This window comes from Engystomops pustulosus, chromosome 2, assembly GCF_040894005.1.
Source record: "Engystomops pustulosus chromosome 2, aEngPut4.maternal, whole genome shotgun sequence".
NCBI classification, from domain to species: domain Eukaryota; kingdom Metazoa; phylum Chordata; class Amphibia; order Anura; family Leptodactylidae; genus Engystomops; species Engystomops pustulosus.
The window spans coordinates 48,702,002-48,728,693 of NC_092412.1; the positions used below are offsets into that span (position 1 = coordinate 48,702,002).

General features: G+C 42.1%; 2 protein-coding genes across 3 annotated transcripts in view; one reads left to right on the forward strand and one right to left on the reverse strand.

The window, feature by feature from the left end:
- Positions 1-1,196: 1,196 nt before the first annotated feature.
- On the forward strand, positions 1,197-12,151 carry SERPINE3 (serpin family E member 3). Of its 2 annotated transcripts, none has more exons than XM_072134516.1 (9): positions 1,197-1,360; positions 2,823-3,108; positions 4,113-4,346; positions 5,586-5,783; positions 7,100-7,298; positions 7,384-7,484; positions 7,567-7,653; positions 11,222-11,305; positions 11,989-12,151. In XM_072134516.1, exons 1-9 carry the CDS (start codon positions 1,283-1,285, stop codon positions 12,030-12,032), a joined length of 1,311 nt encoding a protein of 436 aa, XP_071990617.1. In that variant the 5' UTR covers positions 1,197-1,282; the 3' UTR covers positions 12,033-12,151. The 2 variants fall into 2 exon arrangements, with proteins under 2 accessions (XP_071990617.1, XP_071990618.1); XM_072134517.1 differs by having other exon boundaries at positions 5,700-5,783.
- A 10,378-nt stretch (positions 12,152-22,529) lies between these two features.
- The window catches only part of INTS6 (integrator complex subunit 6), a 33,103-nt gene continuing 28,940 nt past the window's right edge, over positions 22,530-26,692 (reverse strand). Inside the window, exons 17-18 of the mRNA XM_072134518.1 lie at positions 26,369-26,462; positions 22,530-23,197 (exon numbers count right to left, since the gene is read on the reverse strand). Coding sequence (XP_071990619.1) covers positions 23,104-23,197; positions 26,369-26,462 — 188 coding nt within the window. The 3' untranslated portion in view covers positions 22,530-23,103. The remainder of the gene's footprint in view (positions 23,198-26,368; positions 26,463-26,692) is intronic.

A 26,692-nucleotide genomic window follows, 5' to 3' on the forward strand; every position in this document is an offset into this window, starting at 1 on the left:
GGGCCCTACCCGGGCCTGCAGGAGCATGAGGGGAACAGGGAAGGAGTTTTCTATCAACTGATCACCCGGAAACCGTGTGGCATTGCGGAGTTGAAGAAATAACACATGGATGGAGTTTGGCAAGTCATAGGAATCCTCTAACTGCTGAAATGAATGGAAGACTCCATCTATACAGACATCCCCCACATAGAACATCCCCCTGGCCCTCCATCCAGTCCCATTAGGCAGCTTGGAAAGTTCAGATAGAGCTTGGTTATTCCACAAGGGGGTGCACTTGTCAAACCCAGTAGGATGGTAATGGGAGCGAACTCTCGCCCCCTACAAAAGAAGTTGGCCCAGCAAGGGGGAAGCCCCTCTGGTCCTTCTGCCCCCTTCCTAATAGGAGATGTACAGGTGAAGTATGTAGACTAGAGTAGGGGCTAACAAGATGTGCTATGGTGCATGTTTTTTTCAAGGTGTAACATCCAAGGGAAGTGGGACAACTGGGCAACCCAATAATATAGCTTACAATTGGGTAGACACATAGAAAATGGGGGAGATTTATTAATTCTGTCATAGTTTGCACTAAAAATAAGTCTTCACCACATTTATAAGGGATTTTAGACAGTTTTCTGGCTCTCCTACGACTAGCTCGACAAAAGGGGGGGGTGACCTATGAAAAGGGGCGTGACCCAAAAATGCACCATAAATACTCCTGGCCCGACAGAATTTTGTCCTAACTTTCTGGCGTAAAGTAGACCAACTAATAGAAGGTGCAGAGTACGACTAGAAGGTCTTACTCTGGACTAGGACAGATTTATCATCCAGCATTAGACACATGAATCTGCACTAACTTGAGGACAATTTTTATAAATATGCCCCAATAGTTTTTCTCGGGTGCACTTGCTTTAAAGACACAAAACAAGCATAACTAATGATATACCCTCTGTGTTTTTTTGACACCATTAGTGAGTAATCTAGGGGACCTCAAAAACAGAATCAAAAACAAATTTGATGTCATTATGACATACTGTCTTGAAATTGGGTTCATCTTTTTTGGAAACAGTCTGTCTATTATTAAGTATTATCTATAGAAATGTGATGAAATCTCCCAGAGTCACGCAGCATCCCCTGTGCCTGCACTGGATTTGCTGGCTGCTGGTCTGCCTCCTTGCCTCCCTGCCTGCCTCTATATAGAGCCACAAGTGCATAGGAATTTCACCAGAGCGGTAGAGACATCGCCAGCAGAGGTTGCAGCCACTGGATATACCTCTTACTGCCGTCTCATGACTTAGATTTATTCATGTACACATCAAAGTGCCCAGGAAAAGGAGATCCACAAGGAATCACTTCCAGAGGACGACACACGACCGCACAAAGTGTGAGTTACCAATGGCTGACTTTATTATATAGAACATTCTTATATTATTGATATTCACCTCCTCCTCACCTCCAGCACACGGCGGTATGCTTTATGGGGGAGATTTATCAGCAGTGTCTGTGGTAAAACTATTCTAGTTTCCTATGGACACCAATCAGAGCGCAGGTTTAATTTTATAAACAGCTGTTGGAAAATTAAATCTGAGCTCTGATTGGTTACCGTGGGCAACTAGAACAGTTCTGCTCAGAGACACATCTGATAAATCTCCCCCTTTTAAGTCTATGTATAACCTAAATTTTAGGGTAATATTTATCAAAATTTTTTTGCTAAAAGATTTTTTTTTCTCCCCCTCACTGTCTGGTTATGTTTTAGATTAAACCCGAACAACTTCTGCTCTGATCTATTGCCCCATTTTTTATGTTATACAGTAGTTATAAAAGTTGTATTACCTACAGTATATCTGTCATACATATCTGCGAATCTAAAAATGTTCAGCGAGAGACAAACAAGTAGCACAAAAATAACCACAACCAAACCTAAAACTCTATTTTGAAGATTTTTGATAAATCGCACAATGTGTTCAAAGCATGATTTTTAATATTGATTTTTCAGCATATTCCAGAAGATGACTTTTTTTTGAATTTTTATCTGTTTTGGAGAGTATTCTTATTGGACAAAAATGATACCCCATATACTAAAAGGATATTGGAACTGATTAGCACTTATACATGTATCACAACTACCCTATAGAATATATGCATGTGTCACAGATTTCACAAATATATAATGCTTTAGAGATTTAATCATGTGTTGATATAGAAAAAAAAAAATCAGCTATTTGCCAAATGGCAGGACACAAATGACTTCTCTTTGAAAACCTACTGAGCTGTGATTGTGTGAGAAAGAGTTTGGGATTCCTATGGATTATGTCATCTTCATAGAGATGCTGGGCAGGTGGGCCCCCAATACTTCTGCTATGTGTCTGGGGGACCCAGATAAAGTTGGATGCTGCCGGCAGGGGAGGAGAGAGTAGATGTTGGGGCACATCAGTGGAGTCACCAGTATACCGGTGGGCAGTCCGACCCTACACTGTTTATTGTAGAACCTAAAATAAGTACAGGAAGTTGTCCTTAAGCTGAATTTGTATGCAAGTCGGAACTGTATACCTTATAATTGTAACCCCAGTCAAAAATTTTTTTGGTCTCTTTGACTATTGGGTTTTAAAAATGTTGTATTGTCATAATAACCAGGGTTAGCAATAAAGCTTCATTGCAGACACCTGTGATAACTGTTATAGCTGATTATTGTAGCGTAGGACTAAAGTACAGTAAATTACCAAATACCAGAGGTCCGTTTGTAACTAGGGGTCGTCTGTAAGTCAGGTGTTCTTAAGTAGGGGACTGCCTGTATATCTTTTCCGCTATTTTGGTATGAATATTTTCTATTCTTCTTTCTCTTCCAGGACTGGTTCCCGGCTGTACATACATACTCCATGTCTCCAGTTTTGTTCTGGTTCCTCCTGTATTCATGTTGCCTCTGCCAGGGACACTGCCGCCTTTATGACCGACTCAGGGAGCTAAACACAGAGTTTGCAGTGAAGTTATACCAGACAATAGTGACCACAGAGAACAGAACAAACCTAGTTATCTCCCCGAGCAGTGTGGCCGCCTCCTTAGGGCTACTTCAATTCGGAGCTCAAGGCAGCACCTTCACTCAGATAGAAAAGGCTTTGGGCTACAATGTATATGGTAATTATTCTATCATATATACAGCTCATTCAAATGGTATTATTATATACAGTATGTGCCTCCATAACACCTCGCTGTGTTATCAATACTAACCCTCCTTTTACCTTTTTTCACAAACTTCTATTTTTATATCTTTTTATATCCTTGCAGATCAAATTCTTATATGGATTATATGGATCCCAGTTACACCATCATGTCAATTCAATGAATGATCATAATAGTTCCCTATGGAAACAGCAGATGACACACTGCTAAAAATAACATTCCTGGTGACAGGTTCACTCTATATACAGTATAACACAGTGCACCTCCATCAGCTGTATGTACCAGTATACAATAGCAGAAATTAAGTGCATCCTGAGCGGGAGCTCCTGACCAGCCCCGGCAGCGGACTGTGCAGTGTATCAGCTTTCTTTCAGTCTTAATCCTTTAATAATTTACAATAACAACTTCACTTCCAAAGGGTCATTCAGCGTGAGAGAAGGAAATTAGTTTCAAACGCTTGTATTTGATTTTAATTAAATACTTAAAGGATTTCCATTTAAATAAATCAAGATTTGGGGATTAGGTGCGCACCCTATGCTGCATGGTGAACAGCTCTTATCCAATGCATAGTACATGTCTACAAGACAAAAGCAGACCTAGAGCCACGGTACACAAGGCTCAGTATAGTCCAAGTACTGACTATTTTTCTACCAGATTAGTGACCAAGGGCACCAAATGATCTACATGTATGGGATGGTACGTCTACAGCCTGAATAACCTTAAGCCATCCGAGAAACTTGTATGGAGTCATTATACAAAATCCATATGATGTAATGCGTCCTGCTGTAATTCTACAGTACATATTGCTGATTTCAGGATTTGTAGGTCCAAATCTGCCTCTGGATAGGCTTTGAGTAAAATGATTGATTTACATGAGAAGTTAAGTGTTAACTCGGTCTATACAAACAAGTGTGACCATGACCTGTCTAGGTATTGATATGCATTTGTACATTTTGCAGATAAAACAGTGGAGAGCTTTATGAAAATGATGCACAATGAACTTACCAACTCCGGCCAGGACACGTCCATCCATTTGGCATGTGCCTTGTTTGTCCAAGCAGGGACTCCAATTTCCACCCAATTTACAGAACATGCTATACAATGGGCAAACAGCAGCCTTCAGCTGACCAACTTCTCTGAGTCTAACAGGACGACTCACCTCATAAATCAATGGGTTAACAGGAACACAGGAGGTGAGTAGATACTGTGTCATCCATGTGCATTTGTATTCTCTCACTTCTCCAGACTTGGGTTATGCATTGAATACACTTACAATGTTTTCTATCACTTTTTTCTATTATTATCACTGTTATCTATTATTGCAAAACTCTACCAGGGCAAGTACAAGACCCTAATAGGGGCACCCATATAGTACTTTGGTAACGTTTCAGGACCAGTGGATGAAGAGGGGCGTACAGTTGTTACTGTCTGCACATCGCTTCATCATTACTACTCCCATAGCAGTGGTTGGAGGGGTCTTCGGATATCCTTGACCATGTCCCCTCCATCTGCAGCAGGGCGTGGGACGTCACAGGAAGTCCTGAACCCTACTGCCGGTGGACCAGTCCGGCAGCTATACGGAATGTAACTAGGTTAAGTACAGTATAGAGGACCTGATTAGGGCCTTGTACTCACCCTGGAAAAAAAATTATAGCAGCCAGCCTCTTTAATCAGCAATTACTCAATAATTTCAGTTAGTGATTATATTGCTCCCACTGGGCTAAGCCCATAGGGTGATGTTGATCATCATCAATACCTAATAAAAGTACATTTCCTTGAACCCGATAGATATATTTTTTTGTATACATATAAAGATTGGATAAACTTATGAGTTGCAAGGCAGGGTCTTCAGTTATGCCAGATTTTTATGCAATATTGGTGGTAGTTTGTTTTTGTCAATATGAAGTTGCGTCACCGTTCCGGTGACCACCGAGGTCGCTGGTACTGATTGGTTGCAGCGGTCATGTGACCAGGGTGACATCATCAAAGGTCCTTGAGCTACTTAATATGAAAACTGTACCCCATGTACATATCTGACCACATAAAACAATCACAGCAGTCTCCATGGACTTCTACTCCTCTCCATGCAGGCTGCTGTGATTTCAGGAGATATATGCTTAGTGTACTGTTCCTAATGCAACAAAAGCTATAGGACCTGTGAGGATGTCACCCTGGTCACATGACATTATAGCAGCATACAGAGATAGGGATGGGGAGGAGCTGCTGGATTCAGCCTGAGGAGGCCACGCCCACCTTGGACTCGCTGTAGCCATGCTTAGTTACCAGGTAAAACTATAAAGTTGAATATATGGGAATCTCAGGGGAAGATATTTTAGCTACAGATATAGAGCTCTAGCTACTAGGAACCTGTCACTACCTGTATTTGTGAAAATAGTGGTGACGGGTTCCCTTTAACAACTTTTTTTTAACAGGTGGAGTAGATGCACTGGTGCCTAGTGGAGATTTTTCCTCTGCTTTCATGCAGATCGCATTAGCAAGCACAATGTATTTCAAAAGCAAATGGAAAACAAGATTCTCTTTCACAGACACCCAGACATTGCCTTTTATCAGTACAGACGGATCTGTGGTTAAAGTTCCCATGATGCATCAAACTGCAGATATAAATTACGGTAAGAAATAATGTCACGAAGATACAACGTGCTGATTTATAATGTCTATGAAACACGTGATAAAGTTCTGGACATGCAGGTCCACTACACTTTTGCATGGTGTATTCATATGAACAATGTAAGGGATTGGTCTTCTATATGTATAATTAAAATATTTATTGCAAGGACATTGAACTTTCACAAGTTTTTTTTTATGACCATAACAGTTATACAATTTTCTCTCCATTTCGATTTCCCACAGTTTTTTAGATCTATGATTGCAGTCATTAAAGGGGATGATCTTATAGTGGATAATATGCAAGCCATGTTATTTAAAGGGGAACTGCAACCTTAATTGACCTCCGGTAAACTAAAGGACTTGTGTCTCAACAGAACATTGATGTAGCTTTTTTTTCTATAGGTTAACAGGTGACATTTCACATAAAAGGGAATTCTAGAACGGATATTATACACACTACCTGAGGGGGCTGCTAGTTTAATGGGTTTCGGTGACATTGTCCAGAAATCTAACACCAGGATGAAGGATTGTAAACCAAGCACAAGCTCTTCTTCTAGCTTTTTACAAAAAAAGTGTAAGGATTATGCAAATGAGCCCGAGGGGTTCCAGGCTCAATTAACAGCCATAGAGCCCAGAGCCCCTCAGGCTCATATGCATAATATTTTAAACGCTTTTTTTTGTAGAAACAAGAGCAGATCCTGCCAGAGGGGGAGTGCGCACCTGCATGCCAATGTGCTTGGTGTACAATCCTTCACCCTGGTGGTAGATTTCCTTTAAGCTGGGTTTGGTTCAGAGTGGATCAATGTTGGCTGTGTACAACAGGCTCGTAATGGAATCAGACAACACTGTATGGTACGGGTCATGGATATCAATCATAGTCTGTATGTTGGAGTCCAACGAAACAGGACAAGGCAATGGAGGTGAAAAGTTCTCTTTAAAGGAAATCTAACAGCAAAGTGATAAACCATAGACAGTTGCTCATAGATCCATACCATGACTATGCTAATCATCTTATATTTGTTATCCATATTATCTTCTAAAATAAACTTTTAAAATATCCCCCTCTTTCTGTTGTAATCGCACACAGAAGGAGGGGGAAGTGCAGCCGGTGAAGCTGGAGCACAGAGGGGCTCTGGAAACACCATCTCAAAGCCCCTCTGAATCATTAGAATAATTGTAAAAGTTGATTTTAGAAGGAAAGAAGCTATGGATAACAATTATAAAAAGCATTACCAGTCACTGTGTCCAATCTACATGGAAGCAATTTACACATTGTAACAACCAGAATGTAACCTTATATGGGACAATACTTTTACAGGTCAGTTTGAAACTCCATCCTTTGAAAAGTTTACAGTAGTGGAGCTGCCCTATCTCGGGAATACAGTCAGTATGTTTGTGGTACGGCCCACGGATAGGAACACACCATTATCCTCCATCGAGTCTAACCTGACATCGAAGAGCATTGCCGTGTGGGCCAACTCTATGAAAAGAACTAAAATGGACATCTTTTTGCCCAGGTAAAAAAGTTTTACAATAGGGACTAGAACAATGTGTGTTTAAAAAAAAGAGAAGCCTGAATAACGATTTGTCTGTATTCTACAGATTTAAACTAGAATGTTACAGCGATTTAAAGAGGGCGTTACCAGGCCTGGGGGTCTCCGATCTATTTGATCCAAGGAAAGCAGATTTCAAAGGGATTTCAGGTAACTTGATGACATGGTGTGTATTAAAAGTTCTATACAAATATGACAATGTAGATTCAATGCGAGTGAAAATTTATTTCAGAACAAAGAAATCTTTACATTTCTCAAGCAATTCACAAGGCAGAGATTGAAGTGGAAGAAGGTGGGACAAGAGGCTCGGGAGTAACCGGTGAGTTAAAGTCACTTTTAGATCAGGTTTTGCTTTTTTAGGTTCCCTCCCATAAAACTACTACATAGGATATACATCACAGTGCGTCCATATGTGCTTTACACCATTTATTGAAATGGACTGTGCTGCCTACTAGTAAATGAAGCAAATAATGGGCAGAGGTGGAGGGGGGAGTAATTATAGTAGCCCTTTACATTGTGGCAAAATGTGGCACATGACAAGATAGAGTGCAAAGGAGGAAGATCAGTCTATCCTTTACACAAGTCCATTTTGGTCCCACCCCTTTCTTTTTAAGGGATGTCGAATCAACTTTACGAACGGAACAATATACAGATAGTTGTACTGTTGTATAATGGCAGTTTTAAAAAGTTATGTTTAGTTAGTGTAGGTTAGTTAGCCTGACAGGTTCCCTTTAAATTCAGACAGATTAATCTGGCATTAGAAACATTGGGAGTTCGGGGGAGTTCCAATACAGGTTTGGACTGTGCAACACATTACAGCGATTCGACAGAAATGTGGCGCTCCATTGTTTTTTGGGGTTTTTTTTTGTGCACTCAGTTTTACAAAGCATGATCGGCACATGCTGGGTACACCAGATTATTGAAGATCGTGGGCCAGTATTCAATAATCTGGCAAACTCTGCACATTAGTGAGGCAAAATACATGTTGTGCAGTTTGCATCACTATTGCTAAACTAAAAAAAACATACTTAAAAAAGGGGTTGACCACTTTCAGTGAATAATTGATATTATTTGTGCAATGAAAAGTTATTCAATGTTTCAATATGCTTTTGGCATTTTCGGAAGCGGCGATATGTAATACATTTATTATTTTTACTGTTTATTAATATTTATATCAGTTCTAGGGAAAGGGGGGTGATTTGAATTTTTTGTTTTTTTTATTATAATTATTTTTTTTTAAACTTTTTTTTTTTATTTTAACTTTTACTATTTTTCAGACTCCCTAGGGTACTTTAACCCTAGGTTGTCTGATCGATCAGATCGACAGCATTGCAGTATATGGGGATTTTCCTCCTCATTCATTACAATGTGCAATTAGCACATTGTAATGAATGGGTTAAAACGAGACAGCCTCGTCTTTTGGAAAGACCCAGGGCTGTCATGGCGACGGATCGCCGCACCTCAATGACATCAGCAGCATTGCTGGCGGCGATTGACAGGAAAACACCGGCGATAGGTTCTGCCACCGATCGCGGGTGTTACCGGTAAGCCTTTGCTGCAATATGCAGCAAAGACTTCCCGGCTATGGAGAGGGCTCCGCCTGTGAGCCCTCTCCATGCACTGGGACTCGGCTTGCGCCGTACTAGTATGGGGCTAGTCGGGAAGGGGTTAAGCTAAAAATTGATCCCCTCAGTTTCCCATATATTCAACTTTATAATTTTGATGTCGAGTTGAGGTGGGCGTAGCCTCCTCTACTGCTGCATGCAGAGAAAGCATGGAGAGGAGCTGCTGGACACAGGCAATGTCATGTGACCAGGGTGACATTATCACATATGCTTGGAGTACAGTTAAGAGTTAAAGGACCTATCATGAAATTGCAGCAGCCTGCATGGAGAGGAGTAGAAGTGCATTTAAGATGCTTAGATTTTTTTTTTTTTATGTGGTCAGACATATGCATGGGGTACAGTTTGGCAATGTTAAGAGGCTAAATGACCCGTGTTCACCCCAGTTACATGACTTTAGGTTTTAGGCTACGCCCCTAGTCTCACTCTACAGATCCCTTTTAACCATCTACCTTTTAGCTAAAAAATCTGTCCCTCAGATTCCCATAAAATCCGTTACATACTTGCCTGTTATGTAGGGATCTATAGTGCGAGTCTGGGGGGGTGGGGGGGAATCTGAAGGGAGCAATTTTTAGCTAAAAGAAGGGTGTCTGTTACTACGGCACTATGGTAACCTGCCACTAGCAGCATTTTTTTTTTTTAAATGTGGTGACAGATTCCCTTTAAAAGTATCATATGTCACTCCGGTCCGCATGCAGAAAATGGGCCGGGTACATTCCACTGCCTGTCCTAGATGTGCATCCTTGGAAGCCGACTTCATGCATATGATATGGGAATGTACCCCAATAGCAAGATTTTGGAAACATGTTACAGATTTTCTCACTAGACTTATTACCCTGACGGTCCCATGTGTACCTGAGGTGTGCCTCCTGGGGGTCTTATCAGAAGAAGACTGGACACATTATCACCGCATTTTCCTACGGGAAACATTATTCATAGCAAGAAAATGTATAGCGCTCTGGTGATATGAGCCCAACACGCCGACAACACGAATGTGGAAAGCACAAATCAATAAAAATGCTTCCCTATGAGGCAGTTTTATACAAACACAGGAATTGTCCAGATAAGTTCGGCCAAATCTGGGGTACTTGTTGTGACTCGGGTGAGACACACTATTCTCCTCATAGACTCAGGGCAATACTTGCAGAAGAACAATCTGCAGGTTGACAATGTCTATCCCAGTGATGGCGAACCTATGGCACGGGTGCCAGAAGTGGCACTCTGAGCCAATTCTGTGGGCACTCAGACCATTGCCCAGGGCAAGGTTCACCAAGTATGACCAAATCCACCAAATGTTCCTGCAGTCCCAGGCAACTTAAGAGTTTCTGCTCTCAGTGCTATTTTAAAGTCACATTTAATTGGCTGTTAGGAAATGCAGGAAAAGTGAGAAGGTGTTGACAGAACTGCAATATCTTTGGAGGTATTCCTGCTGGAACCACCATTCATCCTCTACAGAGAGGGCCTAGAGAGAATCTATAATGTGTATGAATTTGTCCTCCTTCTTTCAACTGTATTGGTGGCCTCAGGGGGCTGATACGATTGAAAGATGTGGAAGAACAGGTAGCAAGAAGTTACAGCTTAAAAAGCCATGTTTGCACTTCACGGCAAAAAAGTGGATTTTGCCTGTAGTTTGGGCACTCTGTCTCCAAAAGGTTTGCCATCACTGGTCTATCCCATCGCTGATAAGTTACTTGGGCATGAAGCGAAAGGTGTGGGCCCACAACACCCCGGATCCTGGGGAATAGATCAGGGGCACTCAGGCTAGAGCTCACTGAAGGGGCTCAAACTTTATTAACTAAACAGCCATAATATAGGGATACTTTAACGGCACCTACAGATCCAGAGTTACCAGAATCACCGGCAAGTGATGTTATGTTTGCATTGTAATGTTCATCTGGTTGCATTGTACTATGACATGGCGTATACCTATGATACTACTGTAACACAAACCACAGCTATGGAGACACACATGCTGTAGGGTAGGCGGGTGGTAGAATGATTGAGCAACTACTGGAAGAAAGTGTTTCAATTACTGTCACAATCCTTTTCTTTTTGTGTACCAATAATTGTGTATAATGCAGCTGTACATTTATTTCATGATTCTATTCAATAAAGCAGTTAAAAAAAAAAAGTATCATATGTCCCCCAGATACACATAACTAGTGTTTTTACATGAGTGTTTCAAGTTTAATGCAGAATTTGGATTACCAGAGGTATGAGCATTGTGGACATTGCCTCTTCTATATTAATTCTTATGTTTTCCAGGGATGGCGCTCTTGAAAAGATCCCGAATGCCTGTCTTCAAAGCAGACAGCCCATTTATCTTTTTCCTGAGATCAGCTGCTTCAGGTATAAAGAGCTCTCACCTTATTCTGTAGTAAGACATGGGGGTGTATATTTTGACACTACAGTAAAAACTCTCCTATATCATATGATTCCCAAGTGTCTATATCTAACACAACACAAGTCTAGGATTGGAATAGGGATGGGGAAGGGGTTAACTTTGTACAAAAAGGTCATGAATCTTTGCTGCTCATAGGAACCAATCACAGAGCAGCTAGTGCCATCTAGAAGGGGTTGTTAAGGATTATAAATCAATGGCTGTAAAAACCTCTGGACAGATGTGTGCCATTTTTGGAAGTAAACAGCCATATTAATTTGTTATTAACCCCTTTAAGACTATTGAAAGACAAAAAAACCCCAAAAAACTTCAAGTAAGGCTACTTTCACACTGCCGTGTGCTCGCTCGGCCTAGCACACAGCTTCGCACCGGAGAGGGGGTGAGCTCTATTTTCCCCCCTCTCCATGGAGAGACGCCTATGGTGCTGTGTGCATACTCATGTATACGTGCACATGCTCTTATCGTTTGGTGCCTATGGGGATTTGCAGCCAGAGACATGTCCCCACAACATCCATGTGAAAGTGGCCTAAAATTGCACAATGGTTTGACATGCAAGAAATGTTTAAAACTATTTTTTCTTTAAACTTTTTATCCCGAAATGTAACTTATTCTTGGTTTCTTTGGTTTGTAGGACCTGTGCTGTTCATTGGAAGAGTCACCAATCCTTTACTCTGACTGTGCAGTGCACAAAGAAAGGAAAAAAAATCAGAATGTCTATTTATTATCCCCGTCTTAAAACCGTTTTTATTTGATAGATGTTTCTTAAATAAAATATTGAAAAGTTCTACAATTAACACCTAATTGAGGTTTTATTTTCATATGACAGCAGGCAAGGTTTTTTTTGTTTTTTAAATGGTTTGGTTTATAAAGATTTACAGTATTTTTCGGACTATAAGGCGCACTAAAAAGCCTTTGATTTTCTCAGAAATCAAAGGCGTGCCTTATAGTCCAGTGCTCCTTATATATGAACCGTACTTACAGACAACAGCTGCCTTGAACTGTGCACAGGTCTGCCACCTGCTGGTCATTCATCCTTATAATCAGGTGCGCCTTATACTCCAGTGCGCCTTATATATGAACCTAGATGTTTTAGCAGGCATTTATTGATGGTGCGCCTTATAGTCCGAAAAATACTGTAAACCAGATTCCTCATTGGTTAAGGGGGATCTGTTTCCTTGAAAATACAGTGTAATCTGCAGAACAAGCTGAGCACATTTTTAAATGGAGTAGAAAGATATGGGCCCCGAGCATGGGGAACAGAGTAGATTGTACATAGCGTCCTACCTGCAAGTAGTATGTTATAGAACAGGAGGAGATGAAAGGATTACGCAGTGTCCTATCTGCAGGGTATGTATCACCTCTTCTCTATAACATTACAAAATAAGGAAGGACACCATTTTCACCATGTGTGTTATCAGTAGGGCGCCATTATTGGTTATAGAAGTACTCGTATCGGTTTCATATTTATTCTCCTGATTAGCACCTTAAAAAGGAAATCTACCATGATTTCATACATTGTGAACTAAACATACCTTGAGAATGATGCAAAAATTGTGAATTAGATTACTCACCGGTAATTCTATTTCCGTTAGTCCACCATGACGGCCCAACCTGGAGGATGCCCCTTGACCTCTGCAGGGACAGGAAGAAGAGAGGTTAAATGCTCCCCCCCCGCATCCTCCCGCCAGTGATTACAAAATAACCATGCTGAGGAAGATACAATCAGATTTATTAGTATGTTTGCTCCACATACACAACTCATCTGAAAGCAATACAGAAATAAAAAATTTCAACTGGGAGGGAAAATATATAGGCCGTCATGGTGGACTAACGGAAATAGAATTACCGGTGAGTAATCTAATTCACAATTTTCGCTTCGTCCCCCATGACGGCCCAACCTGGAGACTTACAAAATTAGTAAGCTTTTAGGGAGGGATTACAGCCTGTAACACCTTGCGCCCAAATGACAGATCTTTTGATAAGTGCAAGTCCAGTCTATAATGCTTGGAGAACGTAGTAGAGGAAGACCACGTTGCAGCCCTGCAAATCTGATCCAGTGACGCTCCTCTTCTTTCCGCCCAGGATGTGGACATAGCCCTGGTCGAGTGAGCTCGGATTCCTGATGGTATCGGTATCTTCTGTAGGTCGTAGCATGAAGCAATCGCCAGTCTCAGCCATCTTGCGATAGTCGCCTTCGACGCCTTCCTCCCCTTATTTTTCCCCTGAAATTGGATGAAAAGATTAGAGTCAATACGCCAGGTCTCGGTGATCTGTAAGTATTTTAGGACAGAACGTCTTACATCCAAAGAACTCCATTCTCGTTCTCTTGCTGAAGAAGGGTTCTCACAGAAGGAGGGCAGGATAATCTCCTGGTTCCTATGGAAGTCAGAAACCACCTTGGGAACAAAATTTGGATCCAACATCAATACTATCTATCATCTATTCTATCATCTAGAATTTTCATGTAGGATTCCCTAATAGATATAGCCTGAAGTTCGCCCAACCTTCTAGCAGAAGTGATGGCTATCAGGAAAACCGTCTTAAGTGTTAAGTTCTTTATACTGGAGGAGTCAATAGGTTCGAATGGTTCCTTCATTAAGGCATTCAAGACTAGAGTTAAGTCCCATGCTGATGATTTTTTAACAGTCTGGGGCTTTAACCTAGAAGTTGCTTTAATAAACCTCTTGACCCACCTGTGCTCGATGAGAGGCTGGTCGAAGAAAGCACTAAGCGCGGACACCTGGACCTTCAGGGTGCTGGTGGACAATCCCAACTCCAAACCCTTTTGAAGAAATTCGAGCACCTGCAAAATATTAAGGTTAGCCTGGGAAGGTGGACTGTCCTTACAGAAGGAACAGAACCTCTTCCATATCTTATGGTAGATGGCAAAAGTGACCGGTTTCCTACTTGCCTTCAGGGTCTTGATGACTTCAGACTTCCCTGAGAACTTAGGAAGCTGGATTCAGGATCCAGGCCGACAGCTGCAGTTTTCCCGGATTTGGATGATGGATTGGACCCTGATGTAGTAGGTCCTCGGACAGTGGAAGGATGACTGGATCCTGTAGCGACATTTTCCTCAAGAGTGGATACCAGCTTTTCTTCGGCCAGTTTGGGCAGATGAAGATGGCTCTGGTGTTTTCCTGGAATATCTTTCTCAGAACCCTGGCGATCAGGGGAATTGGGGGGAAGGCGTAGGCCAGTGGAATGTCCCAGGGGTGAGAGAAGGCGTCCAGCTGTTCCCTGTTCTCCCCTTTTTCCAGAGAAAAATAGCGCGGGCATTTGGTATTCTCCCTTGTTGCGAACAAGTCCACTAGAGGATAGCCCCACAAAGATGTTAGCTCCAGGAAGATCTCCTCCTTGAGACTGCACTCGTTTGGTAGGATCTTTCTTCTGCTTAGAAAGTCTGCCCTTGAGTTTTCCGTGCCCTTTAGATGGGTGGCAGATATTGACAGGGTGTGTTGTTCTGCCCACGAAAATATTTTCCGAGCTAGGGTACTCAGGAGAGGAGACCTGGTTCCCCCTTGCCTTTTTATGTAGGAGACCGTAGTTGTATTGTCCGACAAGATGAGAAGGTGTTGGTGGGCAAGAAGTGGGGTGTTCGCGCTGAGGGCTTCCCATACTGCTTGCAACTCCCGGAAGTTTGAGGATCTTCTTGTAATCTCCTCTGTCCAGGTACCTTGGGAAAAATGCTGAGGCATCACTGCCCCCCAGCCCCTCTGGCTCGCATCTGTTTGGATTGGAATGTAAGGGCTGTTTGACCAAGATATTCCCTTCCTCAGATTTCCGTCTTCCAACCACCATAGCAGGTCTTTCTTGACGGCAGGTGGAATCAGGATTTTCCTGTCCAGATCCTCCTGTTTTCTGTTCCAGGATCTTAAGATCCATCCCTGGAGTGTTCTGGAATGGGCCTGGCACCAGGCTACCGAGGAGATGCAGGCTGTTAGAGAGCCCAGGATTTTCATTGCCTCTCTGATGGAGATCACCGATTTTTTCCTGAACCTCTTTATCAGATCCTTGATGTGGTCTCCCTTGTCCTGTGGAAGGAACGACATTTGGTAAACTGAGTTCAAGTTTACTCCCAGGAATTTCCTCACAGTAGCTGGGGAAAGTTCCGATTTCTGATAAATTACTATCCATCCCAGTTTTTTTAAGGTTTCTAGGGTGAGATCTCTTGAAAAGAGTAAGTTTTCCCTGTCTTGGCCAATAATAAGCAGGTCGTCTAGGTACGGGACGATCAGTACGTCCTGTAGTCTGAGAGACGCCACCACCTCTGCCATCACCTTTGTAAAGGTTCTTGGTGCAGATGATATTCCAAAGGGAAGTGCACAAAATTGAAAGTGTAGTGTAGAACCCTCTGGAGACAAGACAGAAAACCTTAGGAATCTCTGTGAGAAAGGGTGTATAGGGATGTGATAGTATGCATCTTTTAAGTCTATAGTGCACATTAATGCATCTCGGTGAATGTGTGTGGCTGATCTTACCGACTCCATCCTGAATTTTCGGTAGACGATAAAATCGTTGAGACCTCTCAGGTTGATGATTAGCCGGTTTGTGCCGTTCGGTTTCTTTACCAAAAAAAGAGAAGAGTAAAACCCAGATTTCTCTTGATCTTGTGGGACAGGTATAATTACTCCAGAAGACAAAAGGGAAGCTACTTCTTGCCATATTAAGTTGTGAGATGTAAGTGACATAGATGATGAGGGTGGCATGTATTTTGTAGGGGGAAGCCTGAGGAATTCAATATTGTAACCGTGCAGTAATATATCTAAGACCCAGGGATTTAAAGTGATTTTTGTCCATTCTCCTCTGAATCTTAGCAATCTTCCCCCTACTATGGCATCATTGTTTTTTGTTTCTATTAGGGTCTGTTGGGGTGGAGAACAGAAACCCTCTCCCTTTACCTCCTTTCGGGTAGCTCCAGCGCCCCCTTTTCCCTTTATCCTTGTAGGAATCCTTTTTAAAGTCCCGAAAGGGCTGCTTCTTGGGTACCGATCTCTCAGGAAAGCCCTTCTTCTTATCAGATGCTCTCTCGAGTATAGCATCCAATTCTGGTCCAAACACGAATTCCCCTGAGAAGGGGAGGCTGCACAACTTTGCTTTGGATCTGATGTCACCGCTCCACTGTTTCAGCCACAGTGCCCGTCGAGTAGAGTTAGTGAGTGCTCCCTCCTTGGAAGCAAAACGAATTCCCTCGGCTGCGGAATCTGCAAGGAAGGCTGTTGCTGATTTTAGCAAAGGAAAGTTCTCCAAGATTGTTGACCTTGGAGTTCCCTCCTTGATGTGGGATTCTAGTTCATTTAGCCAGTACAGCAAGTTCCTCGCCACTGAGGTAGAGGCTAAATTAGTCTTCAGACTGAGCATGGATGTCTCCCAGGTCTTCCTTAACAGAGAGTCAGACTTCCTATCCATTGGGTCCTTTAACTGTGCCGCGTCCTCAAATGGAAGGTCAGTCTTCTTCACTATCTTTGTGACTTGCACATCCATTTTTGGACAAGTGTCCCACACCTTGGACTCCTCTGGCTCAAATACAAGTCTCTTCTTAAAGTTCTTGGACACAATGACTCTCTTTTCTGGCTCTCGCCACTCCTCTGAAACCAGCTCCTTTAAGGTGTCATTCAGGGGAAACACCCTCTGGCGTTTTGCCTTTAATCCCCCAAATAATTCTTCCTCCTTAGACTTGGGGGGGAGAATCTCCTCAATCTCTAGGGTCTGTCTTATTGCCTTTAAGAGACCATCGAGTTCCTCAAACTGAAACAGATGACGTGTATCTTCTGTTTTTTGTGAGTCCATAGGATCCTCATCTTCCACATATGAGCATGAGGGAGCTTCAGAGTCATCCCCCTCCTCAGATATAGAAGAATCCGGCTCCACTCTAGGTTTCTTACTCGGTGGGGGCCTGGACGTAGCAGCGGCCACTGAAGAACTTATCTTCTCCTGAATGAACCCCTTTAATTCATCTAAGGAGGACGACTTTTCCTCTCTCATAAAATTGTCGATGCAAGATTTGCAAATCGGCTTTTTGTAGGAGTCGGACATAGAGTGGGCACACATGTTACACTTCCTAAGTCGACTTTTCTCGGGTTTTTCAGACCTGCTCGTCTTATCCCCTTTATCCTCCTTGCCTTTCCCTTTAGACCCTTGGTCTTTCTCCTGAAAAGGCAAGCGGAGGATAATAAATGACCCGCTATCTTTACACACAGTAAAAGTCCCAACCTGCACAAATGACCCCACTTACAGAAACCGGAGGATGCAGGAAGGTAGGGTCTGCCTCATCAGCCATCATAAAGCCAGGGAAGCACACAGGAAAGTTTTCAAAAACACACCACACGGGAGCACAGCACCGCAGCTTCACACACAGATCTTAGACCTGAGATCAGCATGACTAACCCGCTCCAGGTGTCTTAAATACCTTAATGGGGAGCCCATCCCCCTGTAGAGGCCACCACGCCGTGCTCCCGTTCCCAAGGATGCATTGCGGTCCTGTGAACCGCTACTTCCGGAAGTCGTCATCGGACCTCGAGGACGCCGGGAATTGTAGTTTCTTCAGCCGCCGTGCGCTCACACTAGGATCGCGGAGCGGCGGCCAGGGTAACGGACCGGAAGGGCGGCGAAAGGGAAGGCACGAAGCCGACCGAACGCCCCAGTCCGCCGGGATTTAGCCAGCCAGGACTACCCGTAAGTTCTCTATGGAAGCTTCATCCCCCCCCCTCCTGGAGGAGAGAGGGCACCTCTCTTGTCCTGCCTCAGCAGGGACAGGAAGAACACTGGCGGGAGGATGCGGGGGGGGGAGCATTTAACCTCTCTTCTTCCTGTCCCTGCAGAGGTCAAGGGGCATCCTCCAGGTTGGGCCGTCATGGGGGACGAAGCGGAAACATATCTTGTGTAATCCCTGAGCCAAGTGGTTTTGCTCAAAAAATAATTATAAAATTCAGTGCCTTGGGAAAGCGGGGTTGCATGCAGCCTGTGGTTCATAAACACATTACATGGAGCTTCCTGAACTGTCCAGACTGGCTATAGACTTGCCGTTCACGTGACCACCAGGTTTAAATAGTTAAACAGACCCAGTCCAGCTCTGATAAGCATCACCAGTGACAGGTGGTTGTTGACAGGTGTGCCGTTTTAACTAGTCCCGAAAAAATATAAGTTGACATGCACAAAAAAAACCCCCAAAAACTTATGGTCATTAAACAGCAGTGTAGTTGTTCAATCCAGGCATTGAACAAGAAGTGTTTCTGCATCAGTGAAGCTACAGCATTCTCAGGGTAAGTTTGCTTCATAATGCATCAAATCAAATGGTAGGTTTCCTTTAAGGACAGACGCCTTTTTCAGCTTAAAGGAAACCTACCATTTGATTTGATGCATTATGAAGCAAACTTACCCTGAGAATGCTGTAGCTACACTGATACAGGAGCATATCTTTTCTAATCCCTGTGCTGAATGGTTTTGCTTAAAAACAATTACTGTATATACTCGAGTATAAGACAACCCGAGACCAATTTTACCACCAAAACCTGTGAAAACCTATTGACTGGAGTATAAACCAAGGGTGGGAAATGCATTGGTCAGTAGTATACAGCCAGCCAGGACGCCCGCCCGCCCCATGTAGTATACAGCCAGCCCGCCCGCCCGCCCCATGTAGTACACAGCCAGCCAGCCAGCCCGCCCGCCCCATGTAGTACACAGCCAGCCAGCCCGCCCGCCCCATGTAGTACACAGCCAGCCAGCCCGCCCCCCCCATGTAGTATACAGCCAGCCAGCCCGCCCGCCCCATGTAGTATACAGCCAGCCAGCCCGCCCGCCCCATGTAGTATACAGCCAGCCAGCCCGCCCGCCCCATGTAGTATACAGCCAGCCAGCCCGCCCGCCCCATGTAGTATACCCCCCCCCCCCCAAAGTTTGCCAAACAGATAAACTTAATACTCACCCTCTGTTGCGGCTCCCGATCCACATTGCGGCGGTCCATCTTCTCTTTGCAATAGCTGGCAGAGTCGCGTCCATGCGATCTGCCAGCCGGTGCACAGTATGATGCGGCGGTGTCGGCGCTGAACCAGCCATAGAAGCGACAGATCTTCATTATCATAATGTTCTGTCTTTTCAGCAAAACCACTCAGCTCAGGGATTAACCAAGATAGGATCCTGTATCAGTGTAGCTACAGCATTCTGAAGGTACGTTTGCTTCATAATGCTTCAAATCAAATGGTAGGTTTCCTATAAGGACAGAGCCACATTATGCAAATCTGACATGCATTAATTTATGTGGTAGCAACTTTTGAATGCTTCAACATATCCAAGTGATTTTGAGATTGGTTTTTCGTTACATACTATAGTTGTAAATTTTGTTCGATATGCAATGTGTTCATTTATGAAAAAATGAAAATTATCAAATCTTGGAAAAATTTGTATTCTGTTATGTTTTAAAGATTCTGCCTTGCAGACAAATAGTCAAAAGCCTCCAAATTAATCAAGAAGCATTTACCATGTTCCCTTTATGTTCCTTTTATTATTTTAGGATGTTAAAAAGTTAAATAGCACAATTACAAATGTTCAGTAACATTTACATATAAAGTTTCAAAGAGATTTGAAAAGGCTTATGTATCATAAACTTGCTTATATCCTGCTATTTTCTCAAACTACCCAGTTAAATTATGCAAAACAACTTTTAGGTTGTTTTTCAACCCTTTATGTTCTGGTGTAGTAGTAAAACATTGGAAGCAAGCAGCAGGTAACAGCTGCCCGAAGGGGTTAACTGGGAAACCTAAGGGGGATGAGATCAGAGCTGCTGAGGCAAATACTTTCTTTTTATTTTCTAGCTATGAATGGTCAGTCAGATTTGACTGACCAATCACTGCAACCTCTGTGCCAATGAAATGTCTTGGTGTTATGACCCTGATGATCAGCCATCTGTGACAGCTGTTGCCACTGTTCTCACGTTGTTTGCACAGGGTGACACTAACTACATGATGATATAGATAGTGTAAATGCCTTAACTGCTGGTTAATTAAGAGGACTTATCTTGTCCTTGGTCTTCAAGCAGTTAGAGATTAAAGTAATCACTATGGACTACATTGAACACTACTGCTTTTCTGTGATATGTTTGGGTGCATTACATTGTATGTGCATTGGTATGAGCTAAGGTTTCATTTTTGTCTTCGTTTGCCTTCTCCCTTGCAACCGATTCAGACTCCACTAATAAGGGCAGAGATTAGTATGTGGCAAGTTATACTGTATCTTTAGCCAGATCACTTTGCATAGTGCCTCCTGCTCTATATCATGCTGCCTGCAGATAGGACATCACATACAGTTTTTAGCTCCTTCTGCTATAGCCAATAATCAGAGGTTTTCCTGTTTTTAGTTTAAAAACAATACAAATCTTACTTGCCTCTTCCTGTGCTCTTGTTCACCCCCAGTGCAGTCAGTCAATTCTGACCTTTGATTACAGACTTTAGCACTCACAGTTAGATAGGAGTCCCCTACTAAAGCATTAAAGTGTATAGGAAGTGCCCAAGACACCTTGCTGGTATTATACTTATTTATTCTGCTATGCACAACTTTCTATGGCCTAGGGGGCTACCAAGCTCAGGAGCCCACCAGGGATTCATCTGTGTACCAGTCCATGCCTCCCTTCATGCAGTCTGAGAAAGATGCTACGGACAATTGTAGGGATTTCCTTGTGTGACTGTACATGCTGTGTTCACTACAGTGATATGGCGTTCTGTCAGTAAAATCCCTCCAGTGCATGGAGCATTTTTCCAGACTGGCTTGTAAACCAATGGTCTTAAAACACCCAAAGAAACAAGTAAATGCAGAAGATTACCGGTAATTAAAATACACAGATTGAGCTATTCAGATAGCGCTAGACAAGGTGGTGAGACATTGTGTATTAATCCCACATTGATCCATAAGAAAAAGGACCAATGTCATAGAGTGCTGCGATAGAACATTTTTGATCTGTGCTGAACAAATTCTTTGACAGTCCCTTTAGTTTGTTTAGAGAACGTTTATATTCGGGGTATTTGATGGCAAGTAGAACACAATTCTTCTATTTCTCATTCCCTCACGTCCGGATGAGAAACACATCCAATACAGTATTCAAAACTCTTAACACATTATGCAAGTGTGAACAGAGCCCCTGACTATTTTTCACCTTGATGGCCGAGTATTTCTTTACATTTTCACGGTCATCTTTCTGAGCACATAACTTAATTTTTTGGCTGTTGTCCCTGTATCAGGAGTTTATGCAGGACCAGTTGTGTTTCTGAATTGTGAATAATGAAGCCTTTTCAATTCTGTTAAAAGACGGACAAAAAAAACCCCCTTCAATTCTTGTCTGTCCCCCCCCTTTTTAAATATTGTGCAGCTCACATTAAATAAAATTTCACATTTATTCTACAAGTTACTCCTTTGATACAAATATGTATAGGACATTTTGAATTTACAAATACTTATCCAAATGTCCAAAATACGTTTGTAAATAGATTTTGCGTTGCTACTTTCTAATGACCGCAACCTATTTTTTGGTCACTCTTACCAAATAGAGGACGAGATGGCATTATTATTGGTTTTATAATCAAATATCTTTGCAAGTGTTTGCCTTCGTTATATTTTGGGGGCATTACAGTCGTAGTGATAAAAAATAAAAAAATAAAATATGTTTGCTAATTTTACAAAATAAAACCATTAAAAAAATATATATATTTTTTATCCTTGTGAAATTTTTCTTCATTTTAAAAAAAATAAAAAAAATAAAACTATCAATAGGGACATCAAGTTGTGATCCTTTCGCTTCTGTAATGCTTTGGTACACTCAGTCAGTGCCAAGTGACAGGCAGTCTATGGTATTAGGATTGGTATGTGCCAATAGGATTTAGTTCATATCAGCCCTAGGGTGCTCCCTGATGCCCCCGTCTGCCATGACAATAATTGATACCCCATGATGACATCACAGGTTGCCAATTGCTTAGAAGGAACCTAGTTTTTAATATGTCGCTGATGACAATGATCGTGATCAGAGTTTACAATGAGCAGGAGCTTGGCAGTCTGTCTGTCCTAGGCTCCTGCTATGATAGTGTGTGATCACTGGATGCAACTATCCATCCGGGAACTCACTGTAATTTCGCCAGTTACATTCATCTGCAACCAAGATAATATATACAAACTTCCATACCACAAATATTAAAATAGAGCTTTTTTTTTTATTAATGGAATAACAAAAGTGCCTCTTTTTAAATAGTTTTCAAAATACACCTGTACAACTTACAATAATATATTCAAAATAATTATGTACAAAATATTACCTTGTTCAACACGTGTGCTTCTGTCTAGCTATGTATCAATGACAAATTGCATTTAACTGCATTTAAAAAGTGGAAAGCGTGCACGTCAGATGCGGACAGTTCAGATTTCCAATGCTATAAAATTGGGTTTTCAAACAACCTCTAAATGAGCCGGTTAAGATTTTGGCAAATACCTTGATAGCAGCCAGTGATACACTTACATGTCAAGTGGAGTGTATGCTGTGAAACCTGAGAGAGATCAGCATAGCTAGTCAGCGATCACCGGGATCTTCTTAAAAACTTCCCATTATTCCACTGAAGGCATCATATGTTGATACTATCCATGTACATAAAAATGGAAGCATGTTAGAGTGGATCAATTCAGTGTTCAGACTATTTTGGCCACGATTGATGTTCACTTGTGCACGCACTTTACATTCATAAGACACACGAGGGGTCTCCTCCGGGCCGTCTTAACAGCTGTTGAAGTGGTTGACTTGGTTTGCCCTCTTATGAATCTCTTCTAAAAATCCTTCGAGCTGTTCAATCAGCATTCGCTTTTTAAACCTGCAACAGGATACAAATTTGAGGAAGGAAAAAAAATAAATAAATAAGATTCTTGTTGCTTCCATAGCCTGAACATAATTAATTTGGAGCCCCAATGAACAAAGATATTTTTCGGATCTTGCATACAAAATGTAATCATAAAGGCAGATTCACACTGCCGTTGTCTGTCTATGAATACGGAACAACATCACTGTTGGGGTCAGAACGCCATACATGATAGTGATCCATGATGTAAGGAGATGCCCCGGAAGAAGCCATCAAGGGAGAGAGACTATGGGTAAGGCCGATTGACTTGCCATTTTTATTACAAGCCTGTTTTAAACCAATGTTTGGGAATACATTTTAATAAAAGTGAATTTTTTTTAATATACTCCTGGGTTATCTGCACCTAAACCTGTATGTAGAGCTGGGAGGAATTGGAAGCAAGTCACTTTGCTTGGGATCTGGAGGGATTTGGTCAGTATTTGCAAAGCCTAAAAGAGGACCTGTCACCCCATTTATCGGCACTAGGAGCTGCTTACCAAAGTAAGCAGCTCCTAGTGCTTGATCAAACGCCGCAATGTTAGTGACAGCGTTACCGGAAACCTCCGGTAACGCTATCAAACACTGCGGCGGGGTATAGTGTAGTGCTTTGCAAGCTGTCCGATGTATTCATTAGGGGCGGTCCGAGGCGCTGCCTCTACCCCGGACCGCCCCTAGTCACGCCCCCTCATGAATACGTCAAACAGCTCCTAGTGCCGATAAGTGGGGTGACAGGTCCTCTTTAAGTGGTTTTGGTGTGAACGTGGACCTACCCTTGTTCCACTGCTCCTGATGTGGATGGTGTGTGGTTTGTAGCGAATACATTTTGGATCAATGGATCGTTTCTCAGCTATGGCAAAAGGAGTAGGAGTGCAACCCAAAATATCTTATGTTGTAAGGAGTTCATGCTTTATATTTATTTTTTTCATGCTGCACAGAGTAAACATTATAACAGAAACAGAGTTTGTAAAGTAAAAAAGGAGGAACTCCTTACATCATAGATCGCTGTAAACGTAAGGGCTACAGTATGTGCATGGCTTGTGGAGAAATCCATAGAAGAGTAAAGCCATTTATTCCTAAGACTACATGAAAAACCTTTTAAACCCATCCTGTGGCTATTAGGAAAACCCATTCTTCTTGGATCCAGTCCCACCAGCTTCACAACAATATGAAAGTATAGTTAACCCCTAAAAGGACTCCGCCTTTATTTGCTCCCCACCTTAAAAATAAAAAGTTAGATTTTTTCATATACAGAGCTGTGTGAGGGCTTATTTTCTGCATAACAAATTTTACTTCTCAGTGATGTTATTATTCCATGCTGTGCTGGGAAAAAAAAATTCTAAAAGTGGTGAAAATAAGTCACTGTCTTGTGGGCTCAGTTTTTAAGACTTTCACTGTGCGCTACATATGGTACATCTGCTTTATTCTATGGTTCGGTACAATCACAGTGATACCAAATGTACATAGGTTTTATTGTGTGTTATACATTTTCACAAATTAAAATAAACTACAAAAATTTTGTTTTGCAATCTTCTGACGCTAATAACTATTTTACACTTTGGAGCTGTCCGAGGTGTTTTTTTTTTTTTTACGCAACATTTTGACCAAATTTTTTATGTTACATAAAATGATGTAAAAGTCGCATTTCGGACATTTGGGTGCTATTTTCCATTATGTGGTTCACCGCCGGCAATAACCGGTTTTATATTTTAATAGATCGGGCATTTTGGGACGTGGCAATACTTAAAGGGGTTGTATGGCCACGGACATTGGTTAATGGCGTGTGCGTGTTCACAGCGGTTGCGCGTATCAATGTATACTCTGCCACACTGTGCTTCAGAAGAGAGAGCAGGGTATGCTGAGAACTGTAGTACTCTTGCAGAGCGCGGCAGCCATCTTTAGACCTCGTTTCATGCCACCAGCAATAAAAAGTAAACTTTTAAAACAAAATTTTTATACTTAAACAGTGAATATTCAACAAACATGTTAGGAATTTTAATTTTACCATAGAACAATTTTTTTTTCTATTTCTTAGACCCTCTCTGGTAATTTAACCCTAGATGGTCAGATCGTTCCTACCATATACTGCAATACTACTGTATTGCAGTATATGGCGTTTTTGTATAGAATTCATCAGAAACCATGCAGCCTCGGGTCATGGCAACTGTCACCGGGGAGCGGCGATCTCAACAAAGATGGCAGTGCCCATACTACGCCATGTTTAAAATGCAGCTGGAGTATTTGCCCTTCATAGCTTGCCCACACATTAAACAGTAAAACCCGGGAGATTTCTTTGTTTATGCTGCTATGCATTTGTCTTGCAGCTGCTTAATAGGTATGGGTTGGTATGGTTAGGCCAGTAGGGTAACAGAGAAATAACCCAGGGCAAGATGGAGAGATGGGTTAAATGGAATTTAACATTTTAGCTGTTCACATGGTAGAGAAGAGAATATCCCTGTCACAGAAGTTGCTGAAATAGTCTGTACCATGCAGTTTCTATAAACATCATACAGGTGAATGGGCATACAGTATAAAGCGTAGTAGAGTTCTGGAAACTGTAAAGGATAGCAACTTTGGTCATTTACACAACTTTGAACAACTCAGGATAGCAGGCAGGGCTATTCACATATAAGCTGGAAATGGCAGAGAGGAGAATACCACTTTAAAAGGACATCTACCACCAGGATTAAGGGCTGTAAACCAAGCACACTGATATACTGGTGTGTGCCTCCTGTGGCAGGACCAGCTCTTTAGGCTTCTTATGCCCTTGTTTTTTAAGGAAAAAAAGGCTTTAAAAATTATGCAAACACTTAATTAAAACTTTGATTTTGTTAAACAAGGGCATAAGAAGCTACAAAACAAGGATAGACTCTGCCAGAGGGCACACACCAGTAGGTCAGTGTGCTTGGTTTACACTCCTTGATTCTGGTGGTAGATGTCCTTTCAAGTCATAAGCAAACCAACTCAAACTGTAAATCCAACTATCAGTTTTCAATTTCTACAATTGTTTTTTTCTCCCTTCTTACAAGCCAAAAAGAAAAAGTCCTAAAAAAAAAAATCACTCACCCCCATACATACATAAAACAGACCGACTCCTGCATTACTTACACAGTAGCATTTTAACGAATTTTACCACATATGTCGACTTACCGGGCCGCCTCCTTGATAACATTCTGAAGGAAGAGGAGACGTGTCTGCAGAGTCCCTTGTACATCTTTTAATAACGCAAATATGGTCTCATATCCTGAATAAAAGAAAATGGAAACGCACATAAAACATCTGAGTGTAAACCAAATAAAAGGGCACTGTAAAATACTTGAATAGAGCTTTAGGTCGAGCATATGGCTTGTGGATAGGAAGATAAAAAATAAAATCAAAAGTTTGGACAACCCATTTCAGCATTTAGCAATCCATAAAGAACAGATGTCAGCTGAACCCTCCTGACTCGCCACCCAATTCTAGGTGGCACTGACA